This window comes from Alosa pseudoharengus, unplaced genomic scaffold, assembly GCF_046254945.1.
Source record: "Alosa pseudoharengus isolate Yale_2024_CS ecotype anadromous, Long Island Sound unplaced genomic scaffold, YU_APseudo_1.1 YU_APseudo_1.1_scf_11, whole genome shotgun sequence".
Taxonomy (NCBI): Eukaryota; Metazoa; Chordata; class Actinopteri; order Clupeiformes; family Clupeidae; genus Alosa; species Alosa pseudoharengus.
The window spans coordinates 15,912,376-15,924,875 of NW_027468576.1; the positions used below are offsets into that span (position 1 = coordinate 15,912,376).

At 45.9% G+C, this 12,500-nt stretch overlaps 1 protein-coding gene across 1 annotated transcript in view; it reads left to right on the forward strand.

Moving 5' to 3' along the window:
* The window catches only part of dab1a (DAB adaptor protein 1a), an 88,400-nt gene that overhangs the window by 55,281 nt on the left and 20,619 nt on the right, over nt 1-12,500 (forward strand). Inside the window, exons 4-8 of the mRNA XM_076276680.1 lie at nt 3,366-3,497; nt 5,217-5,336; nt 6,342-6,380; nt 8,056-8,118; nt 10,369-10,422. Coding sequence (XP_076132795.1) covers nt 3,366-3,497; nt 5,217-5,336; nt 6,342-6,380; nt 8,056-8,118; nt 10,369-10,422 — 408 coding nt within the window. The remainder of the gene's footprint in view (nt 1-3,365; nt 3,498-5,216; nt 5,337-6,341; nt 6,381-8,055; nt 8,119-10,368; nt 10,423-12,500) is intronic.

The window sequence follows — 12,500 nt, forward strand, 5'->3', positions numbered from 1 at the left end:
CACACACACACTCACACACACACACACATACACACACATACATAGCCCCCCCTTTGCGCTGGGCTATAATCCTCTCACAGAGGCATCATGGGAAAGCTGAGCATTCTGAGGATAATAGGGCTGAAAAGCCCCAGTCTTGCCTATGATCTGGATATTACTGCAGATGACAGTTCTATTTCAGATATGCACACTCACACAATGGCCATACTGCGACTGTTTAAGGCGCCGTCGCACCACAGCAGAGGGCTGTGGAGGACTCGGTGTTATCAGTTGAATTGCCCCTATGGATCTGCAACCACCAGACAGGGTCTCATTAATGTGAGTCATACGGGCTAGCCGTTAATCACAGTAATTACGCTCGATGGCCCGCCGAATCACAACAGGGTGAAAAGGTCACCGATACATAATGGCATCGATCGTCGTGCCGCGGTGACAAAGAGCGCTCGCTCGGTCGCCTTCCAGAAGATGGGCGCCGTCGGAGCCATCAGGTATGGCTGTGGTGTTCACACCAAACAACCAATGGAGGAAGTCGGCCATGTTGGTGGGTGATTGGGATAGCGGTAGGAAACGGAAGACAGCCGAGAGTACGCCAGAGAGATCCCCCCCAGTCCCCGATAGGGCGAGAGAGAGGAGAGGAGAGGAGAGGAGAGGAGAGGGAAGATGAGTGGTGGGGTTGAAAAGATGGTTAAATCAGGAAGGTTCTTTTCAGCAAGTGCGGATAGAACACAGGCTAATCCTCTCCCTGCTGCCTAGCGCACAATGCACAACACAATGGCTCAAAGGGAATTTGGCTAACGCTCGCTGTCATCTGCGCTCGGTTTTAGGGAGACTGTTGCCCAATTTGGGATGTTTTGTTCCTGCCTAATTTCTCGTCTTCGATCTTTTGTGCCCCGAGAATAGACGGCAGGCCCGACCCAGAAGCAGTATTCTCATGCTGCATTTTAGCAACATTTTCAAACGTGAAGGTCTGTTTCTATTGATTGGTTAGTGTCTTTGTATTTGTCACATGGACATTTCCAGTCATTAGTTTTAACAGTGTAACAACCTCATTTAGTGGGACAAAAAGCACCTCACGTGTCACAGGTGGCATAAACAGGAATACAGCAGTAATGTGGGTCTGTGACCAGCATGGCTCCATATTTCTCCTTGTTCATGAGGGTGAATCCCCCGCTGATGTGACCTGACACAGCTACTTGAGGCCTGAGAGGCTTATGAGCGGTGGGTTGTGTTGCAGCTGGTTAGCCTTTATGAAAGACAGTAAACCTTTGGTCCCGTTGTAAAGGATTCACTTGCATACCCTCCCCGTCGTTGGAATGACGTTCCGTGTGGATAGGAGGACGCCATTGTTCATGTCCAGTCATGTCCAATTCCAGAATGCCAGAATTGGCAAAATTCACATACATTTAGTTACTATACTATGAAAACAAATCTTGGAGCCCCCTGGAGAAATAAGTCAGTAATATAGATTACCTAGTGGAGGTTAAGCATTCTGGGATGTGTTCAAAATGACATGAATTGCAGTTTTAGAGGTAGGCTATAGCCTATATGTGAACTTCTGTTCCTTATTGTTTCTTTCTTTCCTACTGCATTGGGGGTGAGTATTTGTGGGTGTTGGGGTAGATATGGGTGTGAGTGTCTGTGTGTGTGTGTGTGTGTGTGTGTGTGTGTGTATGTGTTACAGAGAGAGAATTTGAAAGACTGTCTGAAAGAGGACCAGATTACAGGTCATTATGATGGAGCACTGGTCGGCCGCTGTGATAACACAGACTCCATTTTGTAAGCTCCAGGCAAACATTAGATTCTGTGAAATTGTCAGAGGAAGGCTACTGTCAGATGGATACACAAGTAATTAATCTTTCAAGGATTTCCAGCACTTCCAATTTTATACCGCCTAAAAGGGAAAGAGATGCTTCTTCTTTTTTCCTTTTTTTTCAAAGAAGGACTTGATGCTGAAGCTTAAAAAGAACTTTGAGATTAAAGCCTAAGGTTTTTTTTTTTTTTCATTGTATTGCTTCCCACAAAGAAAAACAATTTACTCACTTTTCACATGCGTTTGTAGCATTAGAGAAATGAATGCATAATGCTCTTCAGAGAGGCGTGTGGAAGCATTACAATGTGATTGTCCACTGCATTAGCATGGACCACAGAATTAGCTCTCTGGTTTTGCTTGCTATTGTACAGGGATCCTGAAAGGTTCTATGGATGCATCTCTTTTGTGTGGTACAATGCAAAGCTCTTGAGGATAATTTGGAAAGTTTATAGTGGAAGAAATCTTTTACTGTGGGGAAAAGGCGCCTATCCTCACATGTGTTTAGAGCATACGTCTTGGACATAACGCACACTCTTTGAAAGAGAGAAATGCACCCCTTGATTTCAAACACGGATGTTGTGGATGATGGTTTTTGGCAGTTTTTGTGTCATCCTCATGGAGTTCTAATGTATATTGAAACACCTGACCAGCCCCCAGCACTCAGCTCAGCATCACATAAGACTCACATCCAAAGTGTTATCGAATCATTCTGTCATAAACGTTTAATCATATTTTATGACACCGTTTTTAAGGGAGGGCGGAGAGAGAGAGAGACCCATATCCTGATCACATCCTGATTTATCGTCAGTAGCAGCGGATGTCATTTTTAGTCTTGTCGACTGGAGAGGGTGGGGAGCCAATGCCTGGTGCTCGGGCGTCTTATCCGCTCATTGTTCTTGGCTTGTCAAGAGCTCATTGTGTCAGCGACGTGATGATGAGAAGTCTCAGAGAGAGGGGATAGCAGAGGACTTGATTGTCACTCTCTCTAGAAACTCTCTCAGTTTTTTTTCCCCTCCCTCTTTCTCTCTCTCTCTCTCTCTCTCTCTCTCTCTCTCTCTCTCTCTCTCTCTCTCTCTCTCTCTCTCTCTCTCTCATTTCGCCACTCTTGACTTCCCAGGGGGTTGTCATGAGCACTGAAGCCCTTTTGTTTCTACTGCCTCCCAGAATTGGTCTCATCCTGGGTTGGTGACCTATTTATCAGCTCCGAGCTCTTCACTGGGGTCTTGGGATGGGTTTCCTCTTCACAAGAGGCCTCCTTCATGGTCCAGAGTTTCCTCGTGTTTGAAGTACTCGATCTAGAGGTGTCTCGACCTACTTAACCTCCAGCGTAACTCTGAAGGGGTTGATGAAGTGATTATTAATCTTTTTTTTTTAAATGTGAGCTCTCAAAAAGGCCGCCAGGGTCCAATGAGTTTCTTTGCGTATCTCGCGGTTATACTATGCTGTAAGCCTGGAACGTTCTCCAAGGCTTCTCCCTGTGTCCGCATTCTTTTCCTCTTTTGCCTACACTGTTGGCCTCTTCATGATCTCAGACCTGGTTCTCTCTGTCGTTCAGATTCTTCAGCACCACCATGCGGTCCATGAGATCTCGTACATCGCCAAGGACACCACAGACCATCGGGCCTTCGGCTACGTCTGTGGCAAGGAGGGCCACCACCGATTTGTGGCCATCAAAACCGCTCAGTCCGTGAGTATCTGTGGGAATTCATTGATGTCATCATCTTATGTTAATGTTGCAACATTATGTGTGTGTGTGTGTGTGTGTGTGTGTGTTTGAGACAAATGTGTTTACATTTCAAGTTTTCTCCTCCTGTGATTCAAGCGGAACATTCCTGCAGCCCTGTAGCTTGTGATTCAAGCGGAACATTCCTGCAGCCCTGTAGCTTGTCGCCTTTCTGGAGAACCCCATCTTTAGCCACTCTGTACTCAGTACTCAGTCTCACTGAACACCCCCCCCCCCACCCCCACCCCCCCGCGCGCGCGGCCTCGGCTGCTGCCCTGTGACTGTGACCGCTGTGCGACGGTGTGTTTGTGGTCATCATGTGTAGAATCATGGCCGTGTCCGTTTTTTCCGCGGCGGTGGGAATCTGGACTCTGGGCGCTTTTGTTTCCACTGCTGCCCCTGCCACGTAGTGTCTGCCTTCCCCTGCTGCGGCGGCTCGACCGATTCCCCATAGGCGATCGATAAGCACACGGATCCTTCCCCAGCACTTTCACCCCCATCCATTCCACAACGCCCTCCACCCCACCCCCACCCCCCCAACGCTGAACTGCGGCTGACCCAACCCACTGTGACACAGACGGATGGAGGGGTCCCTGCAATCGTTTGTTGCCTCTCGCTTCCCTTTTTTTCTTTCTTTCCTGCTCCCCCTCTCCCTTGCTTTTTCTCTTTTTGTCTTTCTCTCTCTTTTTTTTCTCTATTTTTTCTCTCTTTTCTCTTGCACTTTCTTTCTTTTCTCTTTCACATGTTTTTTTCTTCTATAACCTCAATGCCTCACATGCTTTTTTTAATCTTTCTTCCTTTTTCTCTAATTCTCTCTCTTTCTATCTCTCTATCCCTCTGTCTCCACCCCGTTTTCTCCTATTTTCTCTTTCCTTCCATCCTGCTTTCATGTCCGTTCGTGTAGCCGTTTCCCTCTGATGTGCGGACGAGCCCAGGGCTTCATCAGCGAGCCCCTCGTTTCCCCGGAGCGAAGGACACAGCGCTCTCCTCCCATTAGCATTAGCGGCGCGGCTTAATGGCGTATTAGTGACATTTAGGCGAACGCCGGGCTCCGGATACATTTTTAATGCCAACTCCCAGCTTTGAGGGTAGCCCACAAAGGCTCATTCTGATGTGTCCAACCCTTTTGCTGTCACACCGCTTTAAAGAGATGATCTGATCATGTAAAGGTCTATAGTCTGTGCTTCATGCAGATGATCCAATTGTGTAGAGGTCCATAGGCTGTTGCACCCTGGGGTTTTAATATTATCAGTGATTATTCAAGTGCACTGACAAGACCATTCAATGTATGGAAGCCTAGATCTTGTGGCTCAGCTTGTAGAGAAATGTGTTTACAAATCCATCATCATGGATTTGATATTCAGGGAACACACATAATAACACACATCTATATCTATGTAAATCTATACTATACTATACCATACTATACCATGCTATGCCATATATTCTCTCTTTACTATACTAAATGTCACTCTGGATAAAAACATCTACTAAATGTAAACCTTCACTCTAATGTGCAGACTCAGTCTTATCCGTAGACATAAACATAGACAGACACAGACAAAATATACAGAGGCTCAAATACACACTGGTCCATGTCAAAAACACCATTGTGTTTTTCCTGTTTGTTTTGGAGTGGGACTGAGCAGACTGTCACTCTTCTGGGTCATTCTGTGTGTCCAGGCTGAGCCGGTGATCCTTGACCTGCGTGACCTCTTCCAGCTCATCTTTGAGATCAAGCAGCGAGAGGAGATGGAGAAGAAGGCGCAGAAGGACAAACAGTGTGAGCAGGCTGTTTACCAGGTGAGCCTGTCACCACACACACACTCACACACACACACACACATGTGCAGACAATCACACACACACACACACACACACACACACACACACACACACACACACACATGTGCACACACACACACACATGTGTACACACACACACACACACACACATACACACACACATGTGCGCACACACACACACACACACACACACACACACACACACACACATACACATACACACACACACACACACACACACACACAATCATGTGTAAATTAATGTATAGTATCAAAGACTTGGTACATAACACACTGAGACACATACTCATCAGAATACGTAGCTTTATTGGCATAAAGTGTGACTGGGACAACATATCACAGACACCGATATATGATTAGGTCAGTTTAGGGCTCGACTAGTCAAATGACCTTCATTGGCAGCTTGTCCTATGGTTATCACTCTCTTCTCTGTCTCTCTCTTTTTCTTCCTCTCTCTCATTTTCTCAGTATATCTTGTTTTAGAGCTGTCTTTCTTGATAATCTCCCTTTCCCCTGACCGTCCTTGTTGATTTTATCCATGCTGCGCAGATGACTAAAGACTAAGCGTAGATCCCAGAGAAAATGAGCAGCACGTGCTGATGTTCAGCAAAGTCAAGGTGAACTGGAGACGCTACTCCATCTTGGGGTGAACTGCCATGAAATTGAGGACTAACGTCAAGTCTCCATAAGCTCCTTTTCTAAATTGAATAGTGTTTTTCAGTTCGCTCTGACTTTGTGGACTTGCTCTGCTCGAGAATAACATGGCGCCCATGTCTTTTATAGATCGAGAAGTTTTCAGAGCTGTCACTCACGTATCTGATCCTGTCTCTGCTTTTGTTCTTTGTGTCTTAAATCAGTAACTCTTTTCTTTATGTTCCTTCTTCTCTTTCCTGTTCTATTCTTTTCCATCCCTCTTCGCTGTTCTCTTCTGCCAAACAAATCAACGCTTGTCCTCTGCCACGCAATCGCTTTCAAAAAAAGACCATTCTGGAGGAGGACGTTGAGGATCCCGTGTATCAGGTAACATGGCGTGCTAAATTGCTAATCACTTTCTCTCAAATGTGCCCTGTCAAATTGCTCCGCTTTTCTTTGTGAGGTTCAGAGGATTCCCTTCTAAGTAATGGCTCTTTTAATCTCTCAAATGCAAATAACTGTCTCCAATCTTTGATTTCTCTTGTTCTTTCTCTTTAAATTTGTATGTCATGTTCTTGCGTCATTTCACCATATTTTTCTTTTTTGAGATGTGGGGAATTATTATTGTTTGTTATTGTTGATACTTTCAAAAAAACATCTCTGTGCTTGTTCATTTATTCAGCTTGATTTTGATTTCTCTCTCAGACACATTGTCTAGTGTGGTCCAGATCCCATTTGAACTGAATGGTATTTGACCCCAGGCCCAGCTATTGTTCTTGTGGATGAGAAAGCTCTCTTGCCCTAACTGAATACAGGCAGCACTAATACCCTCCACACATGGATGTGTGGGTGTGTAACGCCCTTACCTACAGCACATCTCAGCAGCTTTTGTCTAATGGCTTATGCATTCCTTCACTCCAGATTCAATAAGACCCCCCCCCCCCTCCTCCTCCTCCTCCTACCCCCCATTTGGCTGTATGATGCATGCTGGTTGATATAATGGTGTCTTAATTTGATCGCTGCATTGGGGAGCCAAAGACTACTGTATTCATGAGAGGATTTACCAAGTGGCCACCAGAATCTCAGGCTTCTCAAAGCCTACAAGGCTGAACTCCAGCTAAAACAATGCATCGCATTAGAGTAATGGACAGAGATAGAGCATACATTATTTTAACATACGTGATATGTATGACCCAACTATGCATAGCAACCTGGCTCTCCCTAATGCAGAGACACTGATTCCACCCTCTTGCTTGCAGGTACAGCCACAGACTCTGTAAATCCCAGAACAGTGACACAGCAGTTTTTAAACCATAGCTGGAGCCTCAGCTAAATGGCCTTCATCCAGTAAATGGCCTTCACATTGGTATTCTGCCTTGACTGTGTGGTACTTTACGTTCCAATTAGATTTAGAGAATTGATGACCCAAAAGATAGATAGTTAAAAAACACACTTTTTGTCAGGGTCATTAGATCTTTCTCGACATCTTCTTTAGTGGATATTGGTTTGTTATTTGTGTTGTTGATTCCCTGTTTTGTTTGAGAATGTGTGAGTTTGTGTGTGTGTGTGTGTGTGTGTGTGTGTGTGTGTGTGTGTGTGTGTGTGTGTGTGTGTGTGTGTGTGTGTGTGTGTGCCTGCGTGCGTGCGTGCGTGCGTGCGTGCGTGCGTGCGTGCGTGCGTGCGTGCGTGCGTGCGTGCGTGCGTGAGAGTCGGGGGTTGGGGGAGTGAGCAGAGGACTGTTGTTGGAGCGGTTAGAGTGTTGAGGGGTGTGTGTGAATGGTTTCTCCGACAACTGCTGAGTCATGGTCCGACAAGTTGGGTTTCTAATCACACAGAAACGTCAATCAGCCTGGAGGCCCCTCAACCCACCAAAGCCCAGAAGCTAACTGTTTGCCTCCCTCCAAGGGGCAATGCTTGGTGTTGATTCCATCTGATCAATCATCTTTGTGCTCTCTATCTTGTTTAGATTTCTCTTTCCCTTTCTTTGCCTTTTCTTCCTTCCTGTTTCCCTTATCCCTCTCTTTTTGTCTGCTCTTCCTCTCCTGTGCTGCCGACGTTGTAGTACATTGTGTTTGAGGCGGGACACGAGCCCATCCGTGACCAATCAGAAGAGAGCATTTATCAGGTACTATCAAGGCCCTTTTCTCCCATTCGTTCTCATTTCTAAAGCTTCATGAACGGAAGTGTAACACACTCTGCAGTTAGACTATGGTGGTACACCAAATTAAAAACAAAAAAAGCCCTACTGTACATATCAACACATATCACATAAATTAACATTCTCTCGACGATGCACACCCATGTCAGTTTTTTAGACACGTCTTCACCCTAATTTCTTTCGACTCGGTTATTCTGTCAGTTATTCTTAGAGCTGCCATGCTTCCTCACAGAGCACTCGTTATTATTATGAAAGAAGAGAATGCGCCTTGTTGAAACACATCACCTGTTTGACAACATAAGTAGCAATGAAGAAGAAAAACTTCACACCCCCCAACAAAGCCACCCCTGTCAAATCCTTTGTTTTTGCGAGCCCTGATGAATATATATCTCCATATAAGCGCAGGTTGGCGTATAATGAGCGGCATCGGTATTGTTCGTCTGACTGATGCCTCGTCGGAGTCTTCGGAGACTGTTGTCTCTGAATGTTACCGCTACAGACAGGCTCGTTGTTCTGCTGCCAGTAGTACACCTGCAAATTATGCGGCGCGCGGCACGCTACTCGGCAGCAGCAGCAGACGGTGATTTACATTGACGGCTCTCTCAGAGACTCGCTCCAGGGGAACGCTCTCGTGCTCCGAATCCCGTGACCATGGCAACAGGTGGCAGTTTCTTGTTTTTTTTTTTTTTTTTTCTTGTTTTTGTCAGGTGCCACTGTGCTGCCCACTACCTGTGGCTTGCTGCAGTTATGCAACAGATGGGTTTCTCTAGGCCTACTCTACAGTGACTTCAGTGAAGTAAGCGGTAGCTATTCAGAAGGCTCTTTGAGCGAATTAAATTGGTCACCCCAGTCTGAGTGGTTTATATTATTGTCCACTTTTTTCACCCTTCACTTAGAATTAAAGTGTTTAAAAATGAGTCTCTCTCACTGACCCCTTGCATAACAGCAATTTGCACAGATTGTAATGGGTTCAAATTAACATTTTATGCACATACACATTCTGTTGTGTAAAAGACTATTTGACCTCGCCCATGCAACGGTGCATAAATTCAATCCACCTCAATTGCTGGACGAACCATGAAAATTGCATATGCACTCAAGTCAACCCTGTAGTCATTTGTACGAGCCCCTTTAAGGCAAGCTATCTGACCCTGAATAAGAGTCCTGCCTGCTTTCATACACATTGCCCTGAGGCTATCCAGCCCTCCAAGCGGAGACTGATTTTGGCCGCCTAGACCCCGGTCGTCCCACGGAGGGGCAGTGGCTGACCTTCCATGCCGTGGGCGCCTGATTGATTCGGCGCGATCGAGTAAGCAGCGGTCTTGCTCCTCCCTGCTCTCCTCTCCTCCTCCTCCTCCTCCTCCTCCTCCTGCGGAAGATGAAAGCGGCCGGGTTATTAATCACCAGCCGAGCCGTTTGATGTTGAAGTAAAATAGATGGAAGAGACACGTTCAAATGGAAGTGTGTACAAAACACGCTGAATAGCAATCAGCCAGCCAGAGGAGGAGAAGAGAATTAAGAAGGATGGAGAATTAGAGAGGGGCGAAGCACACACACACACACACACACACACACACACACACACACACACACACACACACTCGCACACACACATGCACACACTTGCACACACATACACACACGCAGACCCAAGTGTGTGTGTGTGTGTGTGTGTGTCAGTGTGTGTGTGTCAGCGAAATAAATAAAGAGTGAGAAGAAAGGGTGTGGATTAGAGCTGTCCATCTGATGCAAGTCTCATGGGTGTTCGCGCCTCTTCAGTTGGACGGCATGAAGAGGCAGCTGAAACTAAGCCCTTTTCACTGCTGAACAAATACAGTACATGTGCCAGCACAGAAATACTGAGCAAGATCGGCATGCACCGTTCCGTGCTTTAGACTTTAGAGATAATCAACCAATAAAACTCAAAACGCACGCACAAGCGCACACAAAAACACTGCTAAGATGTTTCCGCTAACATTCACAAATCAGTTCACATCCTCAGACAATTGTGATTTTATAAAAAAAACATGCAACAGAAAATAAATTAATTAAAACGACATTGACTCTTACAACAGGTGCACTTAAAACATTGATTGATTGATTGATTTCCAGACTTCCTGCTGTTTCAACATGTTATCCGGAAGTAACTTGTTTGTTTCCCCCTTTGTGTGTGTGTGTGTGTGTGTGTGTTTGGTTGGGTTAATTGCCTGACCCCAGGTTCCTACCAGCCAGCAAAAGGAGGGGGTCTATGATGTTCCAAAGCGGCACCCAGTGAGTGTAGCTGTGTGTGACTCTGTGTTTGTGCTTCCCCTCGGGCAAACCTCTCAGTCTGTCGCATCACGCAGGTCTGCTGTCTGTCTCCCCCTACCTCCGCCGTGAGACGGATATGTCCCTGTTTCGGCCCAGATTAGGGCCAGATCTGGTGCGCAAGTCAGATGAGATAATCACTCTCTTGTGGCTTCCATGGGCTTTCAGTGACTGTCTGCTGTTTGTGTAGATCTGTAATCAATCTACATCAGATCAGTATGCTTCAGATGAGATTCAGGACCGTAAACGCACTGGTCCTGGATCAGCATCTAGCAATGATTAACTAATTTCCCAGAATTTTAGCCAATGATTTTTTCACCCACCCTTGATCCTTAACTAGTGGGAATCTGAACTACCCTCCTTGGCTTTTTGATTCCTCTGAATTGATGCTCTGTGTTTTCAGTGCTCTAAATCCCATGCTTAATACATGTGTGTCTATGTGTGTCTGTGTGGACTGACGATGGGTTTAACTGTGAGTCCCAGTCTGGGTCATTGAGAGGTTTGCTGGAGGTCCTTCTGTGCCTGGTGTGGCTGCATGTGTTGTGCTTGTGTGGTGATTGGTGCTCTGTGACTCCATGCTACCCATATGGATGGAAGGCTGATGTATCTCGATGAGCATGCATAGCATATAGGCCCCCCTAGGCATGCATGGTGTTAATGCCTCGGCAGCACTTGCAGAATTAATGGGGAGTCTATAATTAGCCGTGGAATGTATATGTTATGTATATGTATGCTATCCATATGGGTAAGCGGTCAAGTTCCAGCCACATCCTGAAGAGATAGTAAGAGTTCCAATGCATGAGGATGTTATGCCGATTACTGAATACGATACCCACATTATCGTTGGATAATGTATCGATACTATTGTTAAAGAGATGTATGGTTTTACACCAAGGATATCAGTTTATGGATATCCATGGATGTAATGCCATGCCTCACGTTGTTGATGAATAGATTTGTTAGCACCGGTTGAGTGCAACTGCAGCGAGTGTAACCTCACTATCTCTTCCCAAACGGCTGGTGTGTTGGCCCTCCAGTGTGGCTCCATCTCCTCAGGTGTTACAGCTGCTCTGTGTATTCAGTCAGAGCTACATGAGCGTGCTCCTCAACACCCTCTCCACCATACCAACGTCTACCTTAGACGGCAGTCAGTTTGCACAGTAAAAAAAGCCAATTCAGTGTCCAATTCAGTGCCCAATTTTACTACCACCCACAGTGGTAGTAAATATGCCTGCCTTCTCCCTCAAACAACAGTCAGGTAGTTCAGCCAAACCTTGGTCCCAACCCTCTAAGCTGGGATTTAGGTTTTAGCCTTATCTCCCAAGCTGGGGATGTCCATTCTACCTCAAGATGAGTTATACGAGATCTTAACTATCTAATACATTTGATAGACAGCTGAGGAAGGTCTCTTTTCTCCTCTGTCTCTTTCTTTTTTCCACTCTGTTCCTGCATCTCTCTCTCCACTGCCCACTTGTCCTCCGCCTCATCTTCTGTGTCTGATGTTTTATTTCTGGTGCGTGTGATGGTCGACAATGCCCTGGTATCAAAGCCTCAGTTGCCCTGTGCGGTTCTGCCCACAGTGGTGCCCCACGCAGGGAAACTCCATCCCATAATATAACCCTGCCCGTGGAGACGGGTTGATGTGGGCATGGAGTCTTTAACAGTGTGATCCAGCCCGTTCCAAAGAGGATTAGGCTGCTGAGAATATGGCATTGTGATACTGCAGTGTAGAAAGACACAAGCCACTGTACTGAGAATGGTTGTGCCTCATAAGTTTGTGTTTGCTTGTGTTTTGTGTGCTTGATTTGCAAATCCAATCATCTGTCATATTTGTGATTTGTTTTCAAGCAATGGAGTATGTTTCAACACAAAATACACACACAAGTACACACTCTCACACACACACACAAGCAAGTACACACACACACACACACACACACACACACACACACACACACACACACACACACACACACACACACACACACACACACACATACACGCCAAGTTGCACAAATTTACATACACATTGCAGTTTGCTT